Source organism: Polypterus senegalus, chromosome 4, assembly GCF_016835505.1.
Source record: "Polypterus senegalus isolate Bchr_013 chromosome 4, ASM1683550v1, whole genome shotgun sequence".
Classification (NCBI taxonomy): domain Eukaryota; kingdom Metazoa; phylum Chordata; class Cladistia; order Polypteriformes; family Polypteridae; genus Polypterus; species Polypterus senegalus.
The window spans coordinates 214,586,732-214,603,122 of NC_053157.1; the positions used below are offsets into that span (position 1 = coordinate 214,586,732).

General features: G+C 37.9%; 1 protein-coding gene across 2 annotated transcripts in view; it reads right to left on the reverse strand.

The window, feature by feature from the left end:
- atrn (attractin) overlaps window positions 1-16,391 on the reverse strand; it is a 295,073-nt gene that overhangs the window by 127,599 nt on the left and 151,083 nt on the right. For both annotated transcript variants that reach the window (XM_039751934.1, XM_039751935.1), the window contains exons 15-17: window positions 13,323-13,504; window positions 12,500-12,719; window positions 7,806-7,991 (exon numbers count right to left, since the gene is read on the reverse strand). In XM_039751934.1, the coding sequence (XP_039607868.1) occupies window positions 7,806-7,991; window positions 12,500-12,719; window positions 13,323-13,504 (588 nt within the window). The remainder of the gene's footprint in view (window positions 1-7,805; window positions 7,992-12,499; window positions 12,720-13,322; window positions 13,505-16,391) is intronic.

Below are 16,391 nucleotides of genomic sequence, written 5' to 3' on the forward strand. Positions count from 1 at the left end.
CCAGCCTTAACAGGTGGTGTAAAGAATGGTGTAATATTCTTACTACCTAATATGGAGTTTTAAAGATGGCATACCCTTTAAATAATTAATGTTATCTGCAAATTATTATCCACAGCAGTAATCAATAAGTCTATTACAAAATAAACCCAATTCTTTATTGAGCAGAGATATGGCAAAGTTGTCCCATTTTGTATAAAATTTTGATTAAAATAATGATGCGCGTGCTATGTTGGCATTGAAATGCAAGCAAAAGAAAACTAAAAGAGGAGAAACATCCATAGTGTGAGAAGAACTAATATTACCAGGTGATGTATGCAAAATATGGGAAAGCAGTGCATTGCACAAAAACCAAGATTTGTAGTAATGGCAAAATGAATGTTAAATAAGTCATCAAATACACTGCTTCTGAGTAACTGTCTCAATTAACCAAACTCTCAAAAAAACGTGAAACAATTTCCTCTGTACTATCCAAAATACACTGAATACACAAGTAATAGAAAATACTGCATATTTACATATTTAGCTTTGGCATACCACACTTTAAACATTTTCACAAAGAACTGTTTTGCTTTAAAAAGCAGAGGCTTCTTTGAATCATTTTTCTTTTTTCGAGGGCAGACAGTAGCAACTTTGGAGTTCAACTAAGATTGAGATGGATTTCTTTATTCAGTGTAAATAATAAATTAATAAACAAGGATCCAGAACATTTCCTTGTACTGAACCAAATGACTCAAAACAACCAGAATGGTCATTACAAGGTAGCATCAACAGGTGGACTAAAAAAATTGTGTTTAAATTGTAGCTGCATTGCACAAATTAACAGTAAAGAAAGTACCTGTTTGCAACATGATCACATACAGCCAGATGTCCTAATAATTAATTAGGCTAAAGAAATTATCAGTTGTTGTTTGCCCTGCCTATGTGGAGAACAGGACTAGAGTTAGGGGGCTCGACTAAGTAATAAAAACCCTGTCAAACACACATTGTTTGGATATTGTCATTTCTCTCTGTGTAAATTACACTTTAAACCCTCATGTTTGCATTAGTTTATATAGGAATAATTTTAAGGTACGCGATCAAAGGCATTTACCACTTGTTCATGTATACTATACATACATACAATGTAAATGCATGCACGCACGAGCACACATACAGCTTTAGAACAAAGAACTGAAAATCAGGCAGTGAGAAAAAGCCCATTTACCACAAAAGTCACATTAACAGATTTGGATTCTCATTGTGTTGGTTATTTATTTATTATTATTAGAAAATACATGTACATATAAAATAATAAATGTGTATTCACACATTTAAAGCAAAAACAGACAAATTAATGCTGTGACAATCTGTGCCATCACTCTGTACTGTATTCATTTCCTTCTCACCTAACTTTTCTGCATAGACTGAACTGCTGCAGCCTTTACAATTTAGCAACACACACCAAATCCTTATTTATTTGTTTATTTAAAGCACAAAACGGGCATCCCCAGCTCAGCAGGTATGCAAGGTCAAGCCTTGCTTCAAACAATGTAAACCAGCGGCTCCCATACCCAGTCTTGGGGACCTGCTGTGGCTGCAGGTTTTTGCTCCACCCAGGTCTACAATCAGTGATAATAATGGATCTCATTTAATTAGCTGGTCTTTTATTCCCTTTTCTTATTATGCATTCAGAAAAGCACATCTACATGAGCTTTACATTTATGGGACATTAAGAAATATTTATATTTTGTTACAGCTTTAAAAGCTTAACTCTCTTTTGTTCTTTTTCTCTTATTTTGCCCATTTTCTATGTAGTTTGTTCCTTTCGTTGTATCCTAATAATGGCAATTAAAAATGGGCAAACAACACTGAAAGATAAAAGGGTGCAACTACTTCAGCATTAGACACACTAATTAGTAAATGATAAATGAAAAAATTTGCATTAAATATATTGTTAAAAAGTTAAAATAAAAAATAAAAATATATAAATGCTTTTTTAAAATTAATAAAAATTGACCAAACTTATTTTAGTAATTTCTAACCCAAACACAGAAACTGGCAAACAGCACCTCACTTAATTAGTCTAACAGTACAATTAAAAACAGAAGTTGGTTGAAACAAAACATCTGCAGCTCCCGTGGGTTCCCTGGACAAAGTTCGGGTATCACTGACCTAAATCATACTAGCACACACATCTGTTCGTTTAGGAATACTATAGATGACTTTCGTTCCAGGAATAAAAATGTCCATTATTTGAAATACTAGCAAAATACCAAATACTTTTCAACTTTGTTTACAGGAAAATGTTTCAAATGTTTTAATAAAATGAGCAATATTAGTGAATATTAAATCACAAAACACAAATAATTTAAACTAACCATTGGTATGTAAATTATGTTGACCTTATGCATAAAAATTCTAGAGTCTTTGGAATGACACAGTACCTCATTGAGTTGATAAAGGCATAATGTAGGCACAAAAAACACTAACTGCTGATTATTTCCTCTGCAGAGATGTGCGGTCTTTGCCGAGGGATTGTGAAGCGTCACCCCCAGCTCCAAGTGGCTAATATTATCCAAGACTACACAGCTACAATGTGCACTAAGGATACTGAGAATTACAAAAAGCAGTGATGTATTCTTTTCTAAACAGCCAGCTGTCAATGGAGCTGCTCATCAATGACTGAGTTTATAGCACGGGCTGCCAGCTACATTCAGCGACACGTCTGCAAAAAAGCACTAAATGATTGAAAATGATGACAAATATCTTAGTGTGCACTATGGAAGTTGTTAAAGGAAATGATTTGTGACAGACGGGTATCAGCAAGAGTGAAAGGGAAGGTCTACAGGACAGTAGTGAGACCAGCTATGTTATATGGGTTGGAGACGGTGGCACTGACCAGAAAGCAGGAGAAAGAGCTAGAGGTGGCAGAGTTAAAGATGTTAAGATTTGCACTGGGTTTGATGAGGATGGATAAGATTACAAATGAGTACATTAGAGGGTCATCTCAAGTTGGGCAGTCGGGAGACTAAGTCTGGGAAGCGAGATTGCGTTGGTTTGGACATGTGCAGTGCAGAGATACTGAGTATATTGGGAGAAGGATGCTAAGGATAGAGCTGCCAGGGAAGAGGAAGGCCTAAGAGGAGGTTTATGGATGTGGTGAGAGGAAACATGCAGGTGATGGGTGTAACAGAGCAAGATGTAAAAAAACTGGATGGTATGGAAGAAGACGATCCGCTGTGGCAACCCTTAACAGGATCAGCAGAAAGAAGAAGAACTTATATTAATATTGATGTGAAGTGTATAATGTGTGAAGACTTTAGTCCAAATATCAAATAAACACGTGTGCTTTTATTCAAGAATATAACTAAAGGAAAAAAAAAATTCAGTTTATATATTGCTGTCAATGAGTTAAAAACCCAAGCTCAAATGTTAATCAACAAAAAGTTGATATTTATTATTGGATGGTGCAGAGGTAAGAGCTGCTGCTAAAACCAAAAGGGTTCTAGGTTCAAGTGCGGGAGCTCTGCGTTTTGTGTAGTGATCTGCTATTGTTATTACTATAATACAGTATAATAAAAACATACATTTGAATCTGTAACACCCAGTGTAAATGTTGGCTACTTGTAAAAGTTACTTTTTTTAATTTATTTTTTTATTATTCAGTGTTCTGTCAGCGACGTTCACGTGCAACTAACTTGCCTCTCTCTCTCTGAGTTGATGCCATTAATCTCCATTCTTTTCACAAGAGCAGCAATGACCACAGTTGGTGCTGAAGTTGACGCCTGCTCAGAACTATTTGTCATACCGGCAATCAAAGATACAATGCCCTGTGACCGCTATCAGACTGGACAACTGGACAGAACCGTAACAACAGATGGATTCTTTACAGCTGGCTAATATTCTGCTTAACATCATAAGTAAAATGAGACTTCCACCTGCAGCTAAAGCCACTTTAGTAAGCAAGTAATTTGCCACGCTAGTGTTTACATCTGGCAGTGCCATGCTGACAGTGTATGCACCCAAAAAGAAGCCGCCACTGATTTCAGTCTGTAACCGCCGGTGTAAAGGGATATAAGCAAACACACAAACACTCGTGAATCATGCCTTCTTGCTATCTTGTTGTCACTTAAATTTTTTGTTATTCAGTTTTATTCTTGAATCTTGTTTCGTTATACATTTGCAAAAATGTATATTTGTTATTCCACTTTAATGAGATCAAATCTGCTTCTGCCTCTCTCGCACATGCACACACACATTCATACATGAAAACATCACTATTTAAAAATGTTATGCCATTTGAACATGAGTTTTTCAATCTTGCCTGTACTCCGCGTTATGGTGCACGGTACTGAAAATATAGTTCTATCAATAATTAGATCATCTTAAAGTATTAATTACCTTCAACTTCTTTTACAGTTTAAGTTTTCTATTTTTTTTTTGGTCCTGTCAGACATCTAGCCACAAACCTAGAAATGAAGCATTACTAAGTTTAATGTGCAACAGTCTGGTCAGAAAAGTGTCTTTTTATGATAAGGCTAGCTATAATTAAAGCAAACTTGTTTACCCTGTATTTGAAAGCTTTGTTATATGAAAAAAATCATCCAGATTAGACCTGGAAGTTGGGTTTATAAAAGTAGTAAATTAAAAGGTTTAGCATGTCCCATGGAGGGATCCCTTCAGAATGGCAAACTGATGTTAGTTACACAGGACTATGCCAGGAGAAAAGTGGGTGCGGCACTTAGTTGAATCTGCAGTTTCACACAGCTGCCTTTGTAAACCATGCAGTTTGAGCAGGGGCACTGTTTTGAAGCAGAAGAGAGCCAGTCAACAGCATTCCTCAAATGTGCACATGACTTTGCTGGCAATGGCTTGGTCTTTACATTTTTTTGGTATTAAAAAATCACTAGGTTTCCAATTTTTAACTTGGTGTTTGGACTCAGCCGTAATTATTGAATACCTCATAATTTCCAGATTGATCTGTTCCATAACTTACCCTTATAGGACCAGCTATCTAACTGTGACTCTTTCATTTTCTATTATAATTCACTCAAAGATGAAAACAATTTATTCTGTTGTCAATCTTTGACAAGAATGAACCCAATAAAGACATATTGCCCTGAATTGTTAGACATTCTGTAACAGTGCAATACTTGATTTTGAAGTTATCACCATATACTGACTTGCAACTGAAACAAGTAATTTAAAGTGAAAAATACTTTATATAAAAAAAAAACTTCAAAATTTAATAATTCACATGACTCTAAAACTTGGATTTTGCATATTTTAATACACAGGAGGTAATAATTTGCAAAATCAGTACCATAGAACTCTCCTCTATGATTCAAGCTCAAAACACTTTGATCACTCCTCACACACTGTAGCAAATTTCTCAAAATGTTTATATTTTGTTACTTCCTAAATGTAGTCATCATTTTCAAACCATTTCCTTCTGAATGAAACACAACCTTGAGTTAATGCAAAAGTGTATTTATTTAAACAAAAGACGTACTGAATGAGAGGATTAAAGAAAGATTTATAAAGCTGACAGCTGTGAAAAAAGATTGATAAAAAGACAAAGCAGCAGATCTGAAAACGTACAACAATACAGAAGAGGAGACTCTGCCTTCCCACCATTATGTTATCTGTTGATTGACATAGAGTAGCATTTCTTTCACTTCTTACAATGAGCCACATTCATAACCATATTCACACAGGTCCACTGCATGCTAATCTCACCACAGTGTAACAAATTAGTGCACCTTGACACTATATTCAGAAAGGCTGACCAAAAAAAATGTATTTTTTTTTTTTAATGAAATACTGGAAACAATCTCGCCACATACGTTACATGTTAATTATAATTGGCCTTATTTAACATCAGATGGATGACAAATTAAATAACAAACAGGCAATAAACATATACTGTACTCTGTTGTGTGTGTACTGTCAGGTAATCAATACTAGTTTAAATGTAATTATATATAAGTAGTAGTACTTCTTGAATGTATCATAAGTTGCTTTGTAAGTCACAATGGATGAAGGTGTGCGCCAAATAAACACTAAGAGTAAATAATTTTAACATTCTGAGAAGCATGATGAACCCTTTTCCCCTTTATTGAAGGGTAAATCTACTACCTGTTAGTTGGCTGGCAAAGGATCAGTTTATACCTCCTCGCTCTACTCACTCCCAATAAGCAATTTCTGCAAAGTAGCATTGTTAAAAAGCACTACACAACAGAATCATCAAAACTGGAAAAATACCCTAGCATTTTTACTGAGGAATATCATTATAAATTATCAAGGCAAATTTGTAAACTTTCTTACACCAGTATGTTAACAGTTGCAGTTAACCTATGTTTTTTTTTTTCATGTTTAGAATTAGCTCATTCCATTTTGATGTGTGTCAGTATTTTGTAATATACAATAAATGAGGTAAAGTAACTTAGCTCTAATCTTATAAAATAACCACTTTCCATAGTAACTATTTATTTTGATATGGTTTTCATTTTTTTTATTTTAATGTGTGATGTATGTTATTTATTTTAAAGCCAGAAGTCTACGTGACCATCATCATCAGGTCCTTCGATGAAAACGCTAAATACAAAGAGGACTGTTTGATTTATGTTAGGTAGATTGCCCAGAGGGGACTGGGCGGTCTCTTGGTCTGGAACCCCTACAGATTTTATTTTTTTCTCCAGCCTTTGGAGTTTTTTTGTTTTTTCTGTCCACCCTGGCCATCGGACCTTACTCTTATTCTATGTTAATTAATGTTGACTTATGTTTATCTTTTATTGTGTCTTCTATTTCTCTATTCATTTTGTAAAGCACTTTGAGCTACATTTTTTTGTATGAATATGTGCTATATAAATAAATGTTGATTGATTGATTGATTATTAAATTCCTGCCATGAAATGTATGGACATACAGTATTTAAACTTGTGGTTCATATGATCTGTCAGAAAAAAATGAGTTTAGATTAATTTAATTGCATTGCAGTTGCTAAGGAGCAGGTGTCATTGCACAGTCATGTTCCATTGAGGAGGTATCTGCTGTGCTGTTTTCCTCAGTGCAGACTCCCACATCAATTACTCCAAAACAAGAGAGTTTGCCCTTTCAAAACTTAATTACTGTGTCCGTACAATACCAAAGTTGTTCCAGCTAAAAAGGTACATCACAAGCCTTAAGGCAGAATGAAAATTTTATGCACTCAGACATGAAGCACATGCTACAAATACAAATGTTGCCATGGTGTAAAAAAAAAAAAAAAAAGGTTTTGTTTATCTCTTTGTACCATTTTCTTCTCTATGTGTCACCATTGGGAAAACCTTGGGTAAGAATGCTTCTGTTTAAAATTTGAACACAGACAGACACTACAGAAGCTCTTGTTTTACAATTCTGCTACTGTTTAGGATAACCAGAAAAGAATTTACCCAACAACAACTTCTCCCAGAAGTGCAGAAAAGGCTAGTTATCTTTGGCACACAGTAGGGGCAACTACAAAGCAAAGGTTTTTGTACTTTTTAAATGCTTTTCACACTGGGTTTCAACTAACATGCCAAGAAAATCATTTGTAATGCATTTTGTAAATGCAAAGTTGAAAATGTGCAATTTTATATTACATAACCTTGGATAAGTATTCAAGCACAGGAAGAGGTTATGTGTGCAAATTTCTGACATCTGAAATTCTGATACTTTGTATGCAGTGACAAAAATATAAGTGACATATCAGTTTATAAAGAAAAAAGCACCTAACAGAAAGTCTCTAAACACTGATGCCATACTGCTAATGTGGCTAAGAGGAAGTTTAGTGACTGAATGCTTACGTGGACAGCTGTTCATTGTGTACCACTCCATACACTGCCCAAAAGGAAAGGAGGCCACATAGGCATTTGAGTCAACACACTGCTTCATGTTGCTGCACCACATGCATTCAGAACTTCCACTGGTACATTCACTGCAAGTCGCACGCAAGGCACAAGGGGTGCGACACTGTTTGGCACTGTGATTTGCTGAAAGGTAAGGAGAGAAGAAAAAAGAGAAATAAAAAACAAACAAACAAAAGTAATACAATATGGTCGGAACAGGGTGTTGCAAAAACAAAACTAATGAGCTCAGCTAACAATCTTAGTAACTAAAATAAGTATATAATCACACATTCATCACATTTAAGCACTTTAATTTTTAAAATGTAAGTGCAATATATAGTAAAAAGATAATGCCCAATAAGAGACATTCATCGCCTGATCTTTCAATTTTTTTTTTAAAAATTAAAAATCTAAATGTACAAGTCTATTTACGCTATGCAGAGAATGTTAAAGATCAGGTGAAATAACTGGAAAATAAGTTTGATTGACATACTAATATATTTGTGTGTAAACACGGTCCACAATGAGTATACAAATAAAAGTTTTGTGTTTAAATTAAAACATTTGACTTGTTTGGTGGAAAACAGTTTAATTCAAACAAAGATATTTGTTTAAACATAAATGTATTATGTTACTGTAATGTATCCTGGTCCTCCATTGTATGAATTCAAGTATACTTGCTTGAATTTCTCAACAACAAAACAGCAACCAAAACTGAGGTGTGCATGTTCCAAATTACAGCTGTTTTATGGAGACAAAAAATAAAGCTGCTAACCCTCAATTCAAGACTTTTTATATTTTTTTCATGAAGGAATTTTAACCTATCTACACTGAATTTAATTACATGAGTATGAAGGTCACCCATAAGTCCCGAATCACACATGGAAGTACAATGGTTGTACATAAAAAGGGTATTTTCTGCTTTTTCCACCCATAAAACTTACATTTCTTAATTTTGCATGTATTAATTTATGAATAAGTCTACCTAGTTAATAATCAGGAACAGTACTTTAATATAAATTACAAAGAAACAATATCTTCTTGACCAACTCTGGATTTATAGAGGGCAACAGAATAAAACAATTACATTTTATGTTTTGCAATATGGTTCTTAATTACCCTTAAACCTTGCATGCATGCTATTTATCATATTTTGGTAAAATGCAGTCCCTGTTGCTGAATAACTGTAATTACAATTGATACCTGTCCATTAAATGTGGAAAGTAATTAGGAAGGAAGCTTCTGCTGGTTTACTAATCCACTTAGCCTTGTTTTACCAGATTCTTATGCACCCCAAATATAGAAACCCAAGATTATTCCTAAACCATTGATTGGCCATGCCATTTATTTATGTATGTGTTTCTGTTCAGTTCCCCAATCTTGTCTTATAAAAGTTGAACTGAACTCTCACTAACTAACCTCTCTAATATGTATTTATCTCAGAAACTGTTTTACACTCAGATGTCTAAAACTATCTCCTTCACATGAGGACTGCTCAAAAAAAGTAAAGGAACACTTTAAGAATACATCAGATCTCAATGGGGGGAAAAAATCATGCTGGATATCTATATAGATATGGACTGAGTAATGTGTTGGGAACAAAAGGATGTCACATTGTTTAATGGAAATGAAAATTATCAACCTACAGATGGCTGAATTCAAAAACATTCAGAATCGCACTAAGTAGTTTGTATGGCCTCTACGTGCTTGTATGCATGCCTGACAACGTTGGAGCATGCTCCTAATGAGATGACAGATGGAGTCCTGGGGGATTTCCTCCCAGATCTGGACCAGGGCATCACTGAGCTTCTGGAAAGTCTGAGGTGCAACCTGGCAGCGTTGGAACGACGAAACATAATGTCCCAGTGGTCCTTCATCCTCCAGGAATTGCCTTAATACTCTTGCCACATAAGGTTGGGTATTGTCGTGCACCAGGAGGTAAAAAGAACCCACTGCACCAGCATATGGTCTAACAATGGGTCCAAGGATTTTATCCCAATACCTAATGGCAGTCAAGGTGCCATTATCTAGCCTGTAGAGGTCTGTGCATCCCTCCACGGATATGCCTCACCAAACCATCACCGACCCACCACCAAACCGGTCATGCTGAAAGATGTTACAGGCAGCATAACGTTATCCACGGTTTCTCCAGACCCTTTCACATTTGTCACATGTGCAGGGTGAACCTGCTCTCATCTGTGAAAAGCACAGGGTGCCAGTGGTGGACCTGCCAATTCTGGTATTCTATGGCAAATGTCAATCGAGCTCCACGATGCCAGGCAGTGAGCACAGGGCCCACCTAGAGGGTGTCTGGTGCTCAGGCTACCCCCTTCATGAAGTCTGTTTCTGATTGTTTGGTCAGAGACAGTCACCAATGGCCTGCTGGAGGTAATTTTGTAGGGCTCATGTTCCTCCTTGCCCAAAGGAGTAGATAGTAGTCCTGCTGATGGGTTAAGGGACCTTCTACGGCCCTGTCCAGCTCTCCTAGAGTAACTGCCTGTCTACAGGAATCTCCTCCATGCCCTCGAGACTGTGCTGGGAGACACAGCAAACCTTATGAAAATGGCACGTATTGATGTGCCATCCTGGAGAAGTTTGACTACCTGGGTAGCCTCTGTAGGGTCCAGGTATCGCCTCATTCTGCCAGTAGTGACACTGACCGTAGCCAAATGTAAAAGTAGTGAAAAAACAGTCAGAAAAGATGAGGGAAAAATGTCAGTGGCCTCCACCTTTTAAACCATTCCTGTTTTGGGGGTCGTCTCATTGTTGCCCCCCTAGTGCACCTGTTATTAATTTCATTAACACCAAACCAGCTGAGACTGATTAACAAACCCTCTGCTACAGAACTGATCAATGTCCCAGAAGTTTCACTGACCTGATGCTATACTCTGATTAAAAAGTGTTCCTATCATAATTTTGAGCAATATATATTGTTATTTGGAACACATGCATTTCTTGTGTGCTTCATGTGTACAACAATCTGTGTAATTGCAGGATGACAGGAAATGCGAGGCAAGAAATTTTGAACACAACTAAAATAGAAACTTTTTTCATGTTATAGTACCAATGACAAAAGTTTGACATGAAGTGTATAATGTGTAAAGACCGAAGTCCAAATATCAAATAAACACTTTCACAAAAGGTATAAGTATAACAAAACAAGTGCATTTTTATCCAGGAATATAACCGAAGACAAAGAAATTGGGTTAGGGAACAATGTTTATGCGACCACTTAGCTGGTGCAGAGGTAAGAACTGCTGTCTCATAATCAAAAGATTGCAGGTTCAATTGTGGGTTTGTCTTGCATTTACCATTTTGAGTAGCAAGCTGCTCTTTATTGTTACTATTATACTGTATAATAATAACATGTATTTGATTTGAATCTGTAACAGCCAGTGTAAATGTATGGTACTTGTAAAAGTTTAGCTTTTTTTCTTTTTTTAAATTCAGTTTTATTCTCTCTCTTTCATGTTCATACTCCCTCCGATCTGACACTGTTAGTTTTCAAATAAAGATTTGCTATAACAGAGGTGAACTCCGATGAGGGTTCTACATCAGAGAAAGAGAACAGAAGCCCTCTGTGCAAGAAATGTCCAGTCACAAATAAGAACACAACTGCACCAGGCATAAAGGTGAAAAATCGCGCCATTTGGATGCAGCAAGAGGTAGGGTGTCATCCTGCCAACGAATCTGCAACACGCATGTCCTTCAACGAAACAGCAGGGCCTACAGAGCTCACCACGGTATTGTGCAAAACTCTGTTTGTGATTATGTTTTTTGATGGTCTTCATATAAAAAAAAAAAAAAAATTATATGTTACTTACATAAAAGCCACATCGAATATTGTTTACCTATATTTATTTACTTATATTATGCACATGTACTTTGTCAGCATGCCTATGTCGATCAAACACAGGAAGCTCTGCAGTCTGTGTGTGTCAATCAAACACAGGAAGAAAAGATATACAACTGATTGTATTTGAAATGTTGAAAACCACCTTGGATAAAGGCATCAATGAAATAAGTAATAATATTATTATTAGGTCACTGCAGCTGCTAACCTCTTGAATAAGCTATACACATTATGACATTAGCCAAAACCGTGTTTTGACTCTTCACCTGCCAACTTTTCACCAACAACAATTAAAAACTATTAATTGTAATTAATCACCTTTTTTTTCTACAAAATAACTTCAAAAATGTCTTTATTTTAATTATAGTGATATACAGTTTCAAAAACATTTGCAAATGTGTTATACAACAGAAACACACCACCTTGCAATATATAAAATTTAAAATACCACTCACAGTTGTAAACGTCCAAACACTTTCAACTAACTAGGCATGTTACAGATGAAACTAGTGGTAATACAATAGTGTAGTGTAAAGTAAAGCAAGAAAGCAACAAAGAAAATAAATGAATCCAGTTAGTTATTGTAAAAGGTAAATCAGCTGGAAGATTGTGGTATTTATATAACCTCAGACCCTGTGTGGTACTGTAAATGCACTCTTTAATACCTCTGTTTGAAGAATTCTAATAAAATTAATTGACTGGACGAGTTTAAAGTACAAGATTGTTCATGCCTACATTTTCTCTACAAATATTGTACATAGTCAAATTTAAGCTTTTATTTCTATAGCCACAAGCTTACCTGGACGTTCACATAAGCTGCCATTGACAGAATTGACACAGGTGGCTGCTTTCAAGCCCGACTGGGAGGGCTCAGCTAGGTATCCACAAAAGCCAGCATCACTGGGTTCTCCAGGTAACCACTGCAGAGATGTGTTGGTAAAAGGAGACATGTCCTCCCAGCACCAGTAAGACACATTGATTTTGCGTAGGCCTACCCAAGGAGTCACCGTGGCTTTATACTGCTTACACAAAAAAAAAAAAATAAAAAATAAAAATGCAAAAAATTCAGTAAGGATGGTTTACATTGTGAAATACATTAGGATAAAACAGGTTATTTTCTAGTGGACCTTTGTACAATAAAACAACTGAAGACAAAAGAGAACAGCTTTGAATTTATAGTGGCCAACATCACCTCCAAAGTACAAAATAAATTTGTGCTACAGCACCTGCTCTGTGAGTCCAATCAGAGTATTGAATAAAATGGAGGCAGCCAAGAGATTAGTAATTTAAATTTAATATGGGCACTGCTCAAACTACTGAATTTAGTCTGTATGTGTCCTGCAGTTATTATACAAAACTATAGTTTTTTTTTCTATATTTTGATGCATCATTCCACTACAAATACACATAAGGAATTCAAGAAAACAATTTTAACAAAAAGTAAATAAATAAGAGAAACACCACACACAACAGCCAGCAAGAAATATGCCAGCAGTTTTTCACAGATTTCCAGATAGATTATGTTTTAATAAATTATCTTATCAGTTTGTATCTGTGAAAGTTTCTTATATCTAATTGCGTAATCAAGGCTAAGGATTTTAGGCCTGCAGGCCTTCTCTTACCAAGACATGCATAATTTGTAGCTCCTTAAGCACAAATTCCACTTTCTTCTGTGTTGTTAGAGATGCCAGTGCAGCATTGTTGTTGCGACATGACAGCTTAGCATTGTCATAGTTGTCTTTGGCCGTTGTAAATTTCAAGCATGAGTTACCAACCAGGTGCCAATTCTCCCCACAAATGTTTTCTAAAAGTTAATAAGGGGAAAGAAAGTTAATTACCCTGACCCTTTGCTTAATGAACTCTACTGAATTTAACTTTCTTGTATGTACTATTTTCATTATTTCCCTTTCCCAAGAAGAAATAAGAAGCATTTCTATCAGAAACATGAGTTGCAGGAAGTCATCAAGGCAGAAGACAATACATTCTAATTCCCACAAACAGATACAGCTTAATTGTGGTTTCTTATGAAGTGGTAATGGCAAACATAATTGATGTAAACTGGAAAAAACATCAGTTTTACATCTACTTTCTACTAGAATCTAAAATACAATGAAAAAAGCATGTTTACAAACCATATACCTTAATGTAAAGCACAAGTTATTGTTACTGTTAGTATATGTATAAAGTATTTTACAGTACTAGTCAACCCGCTTCGTAGCATATGCCGCATAATCAGGCCGCTTTTTAAATGATTTTTAAGCACAGAGGAAAAAATAAACATTTGAAAAATCCGTTAATTTAATAAACCACCAAGAAAAGTAACTTTGCAACAATGCACGCTACGAACCAACATACAATTGTCCGTGACTAAAAAAACCGGAGGAGTGCCGTCGCGCTTTCTCCTTCCAAAGCGAAGGACGGGTTGAACAGCGCTCAGTACGCACTGCCCGCTTATGTGCACGCCCCCAACTCCCTACCTGAGTCGCTTTCGTCTGTGTACAGTCCACACGCACCTGTGAGTCACATTGAAATGTCAATTTTCCAAACACCGCCTCAGTCGCTTTCCACGTTGACTTTTCATTGTTCTTTGCGGTTCCGGCTGCTTTTTTTTTTTATATATAATCCACCAAGTCACCCGATCATGGGGGGCTTTACAAAGGGCAGGGACATAATCAGTGCGAGCGTATGACCTGCACGTACTGGGAATTTCTCGTTCGTGGGGAACAATTGGAAGCCACGGTCTCCATCACGAATGGGGTTCAACGGCTTACCCACGCCGGGTAGACACACGTTGATCCATTCAGTGTAGCTCGCGTGCAGTACCGGACATACAAGTGCATCACAGACCTGTTAATGCTTAGTCTCACGTGGCTGAAAGCCACTTGTCCCTCTAAGAATTTGGACGCCGACCGCTGTTGGGTCGTGTAACTATTTAGCAGGCGGGAGTCTCATTCGTTTTCGGAAATAACCAGCCAAATCACTCCACCAACTAAGAACTGCCATGCACCACCACCCACAGAATCGAGAAAGAGCTATCAATCAATCTGTTAATCCTGTCTGTGTCTGGGCCGGGTGAGGTTTCCTCTGTTGAGTCAAATGAAGCGAAAGGCTCCACACCTGGTGGTGCCCTTCCGTCAATTCCTTTAAGCTTCAGCTTTGTAAACATACTCCCCCCTGAACCCAAAGACTTTGGTTACCCGGGTGGCTGCCCGGCGGGTCATGGGAATGACACTGCCGGATCACCTGTTGCGGGGCCTGCATTGGTGAAAAAGGTGAAACGGTAATGAAACAGAGTGACAGGGCTTATTGGTTTTTAAAGACTGCTTCCTTCATTGGGTTTTAACCAATGCACGGAACGAACCAACACACAATCGTCCATGCGGCGCTCAGGGTGGAACGGGAGGAGAGGAGAAGGACATCCACTCCGCTCCCTCCATCATGCTAGTCTGCTGATTTCTCGTTTAGTATACACTGCCTGCTCATGTGCCCACCTCCAACTCGTCACTCGAGTCGTTGTCGTCTTTGTACAGTCCAGATGCACCTGTGACTCACGTAGACTTTTCATTGCTCTGTGCGGTTTTGGCTGCCTTTCTATGTATAATCCACCAAGACACCCGACCACAGTGGGATGGGGGTGTGTACAAAGTGCAGGAGTATGTAAGAAGACGCATGTTTGTCGCGGATGCGAATTGCTGTATGTAGCGTGTAAAACCGTTTGCTATAGTGCACGCAGTCGTGCGTCGTAGCCGAAAACTCGTTTTTTTAAAGACTGCTCACTTCATTGTGTTTTAACCTCAGTTGTAAAGGAACGTTTTAAGGATCCCATGGGATACCCCTCGCAAACAGTTTTACACGCCGCATATGGCGATTCACCTCCGCGAGAAACATGCCTCTATTAACAGTCAACGTGGGTCGGAGCTGCATGTGACCTCTACGACAGACGAATATAAATGACGCCGGTTTTTCTGTGTCGTCGCGTCCCAGTTGGTGGGCGTGGCTCTGGGAGTTATCGTCGTATCCAATGGTCTTGGAGTTGGTGGGCGTGGCTCCTTCCTGCGTGAGCCATAGGTGTCTCACTTGTTGGCGGCTTACTGAATCCACGCCCCTTCTGGCGTGCTTTCCATGGTTGTATTGCCTTAATGAATTATATACAGTGGAACCTCGGTTCACGAACGTCCCGGTTCACGACCAAAAAGCTCGCCAAACTTTTGCCTCGGTTCACAACCACGCACTCGGTATACGAACAAGCCAGTTTCCCTTGCCTGCCTGAGCTGAGCTGAGAGAGAGTGAGAGAGAGCGAGCGAGCAAGAGCAAGAGAGAGCGAGCAAGAGCGAGCGAGCACGTGCCTGCTGGGGAGGGGGAGGAGGAGATTGCTGCACGTGTTGGCTTGCACTTACTGGCTGCAGATAGGCAGGCAAACCATCCCCCCAGTTCCATGTGCCTGCTGGGGAGGGGGAGGAGGAGGAGGAGGAGGAGGAGATTGCTGCACGTGTTTGCCTGCCTATTTGCAGGCTGTACGTGCTAGCGCACCATCCCCCCAGCACAGGCAGCCTGAGAGAGAAAGAAAGAGAGAGAGAAAGCGAGCAAGCCGCGTGGCTGCAAGAGCTCTCTGTTCATTGTTCTCCTTCCATTGGCTTCTTAGCAAGTGAATAGTGGTGAGAAAATTGAAATCGAAGTAAAGAAAGAAATTA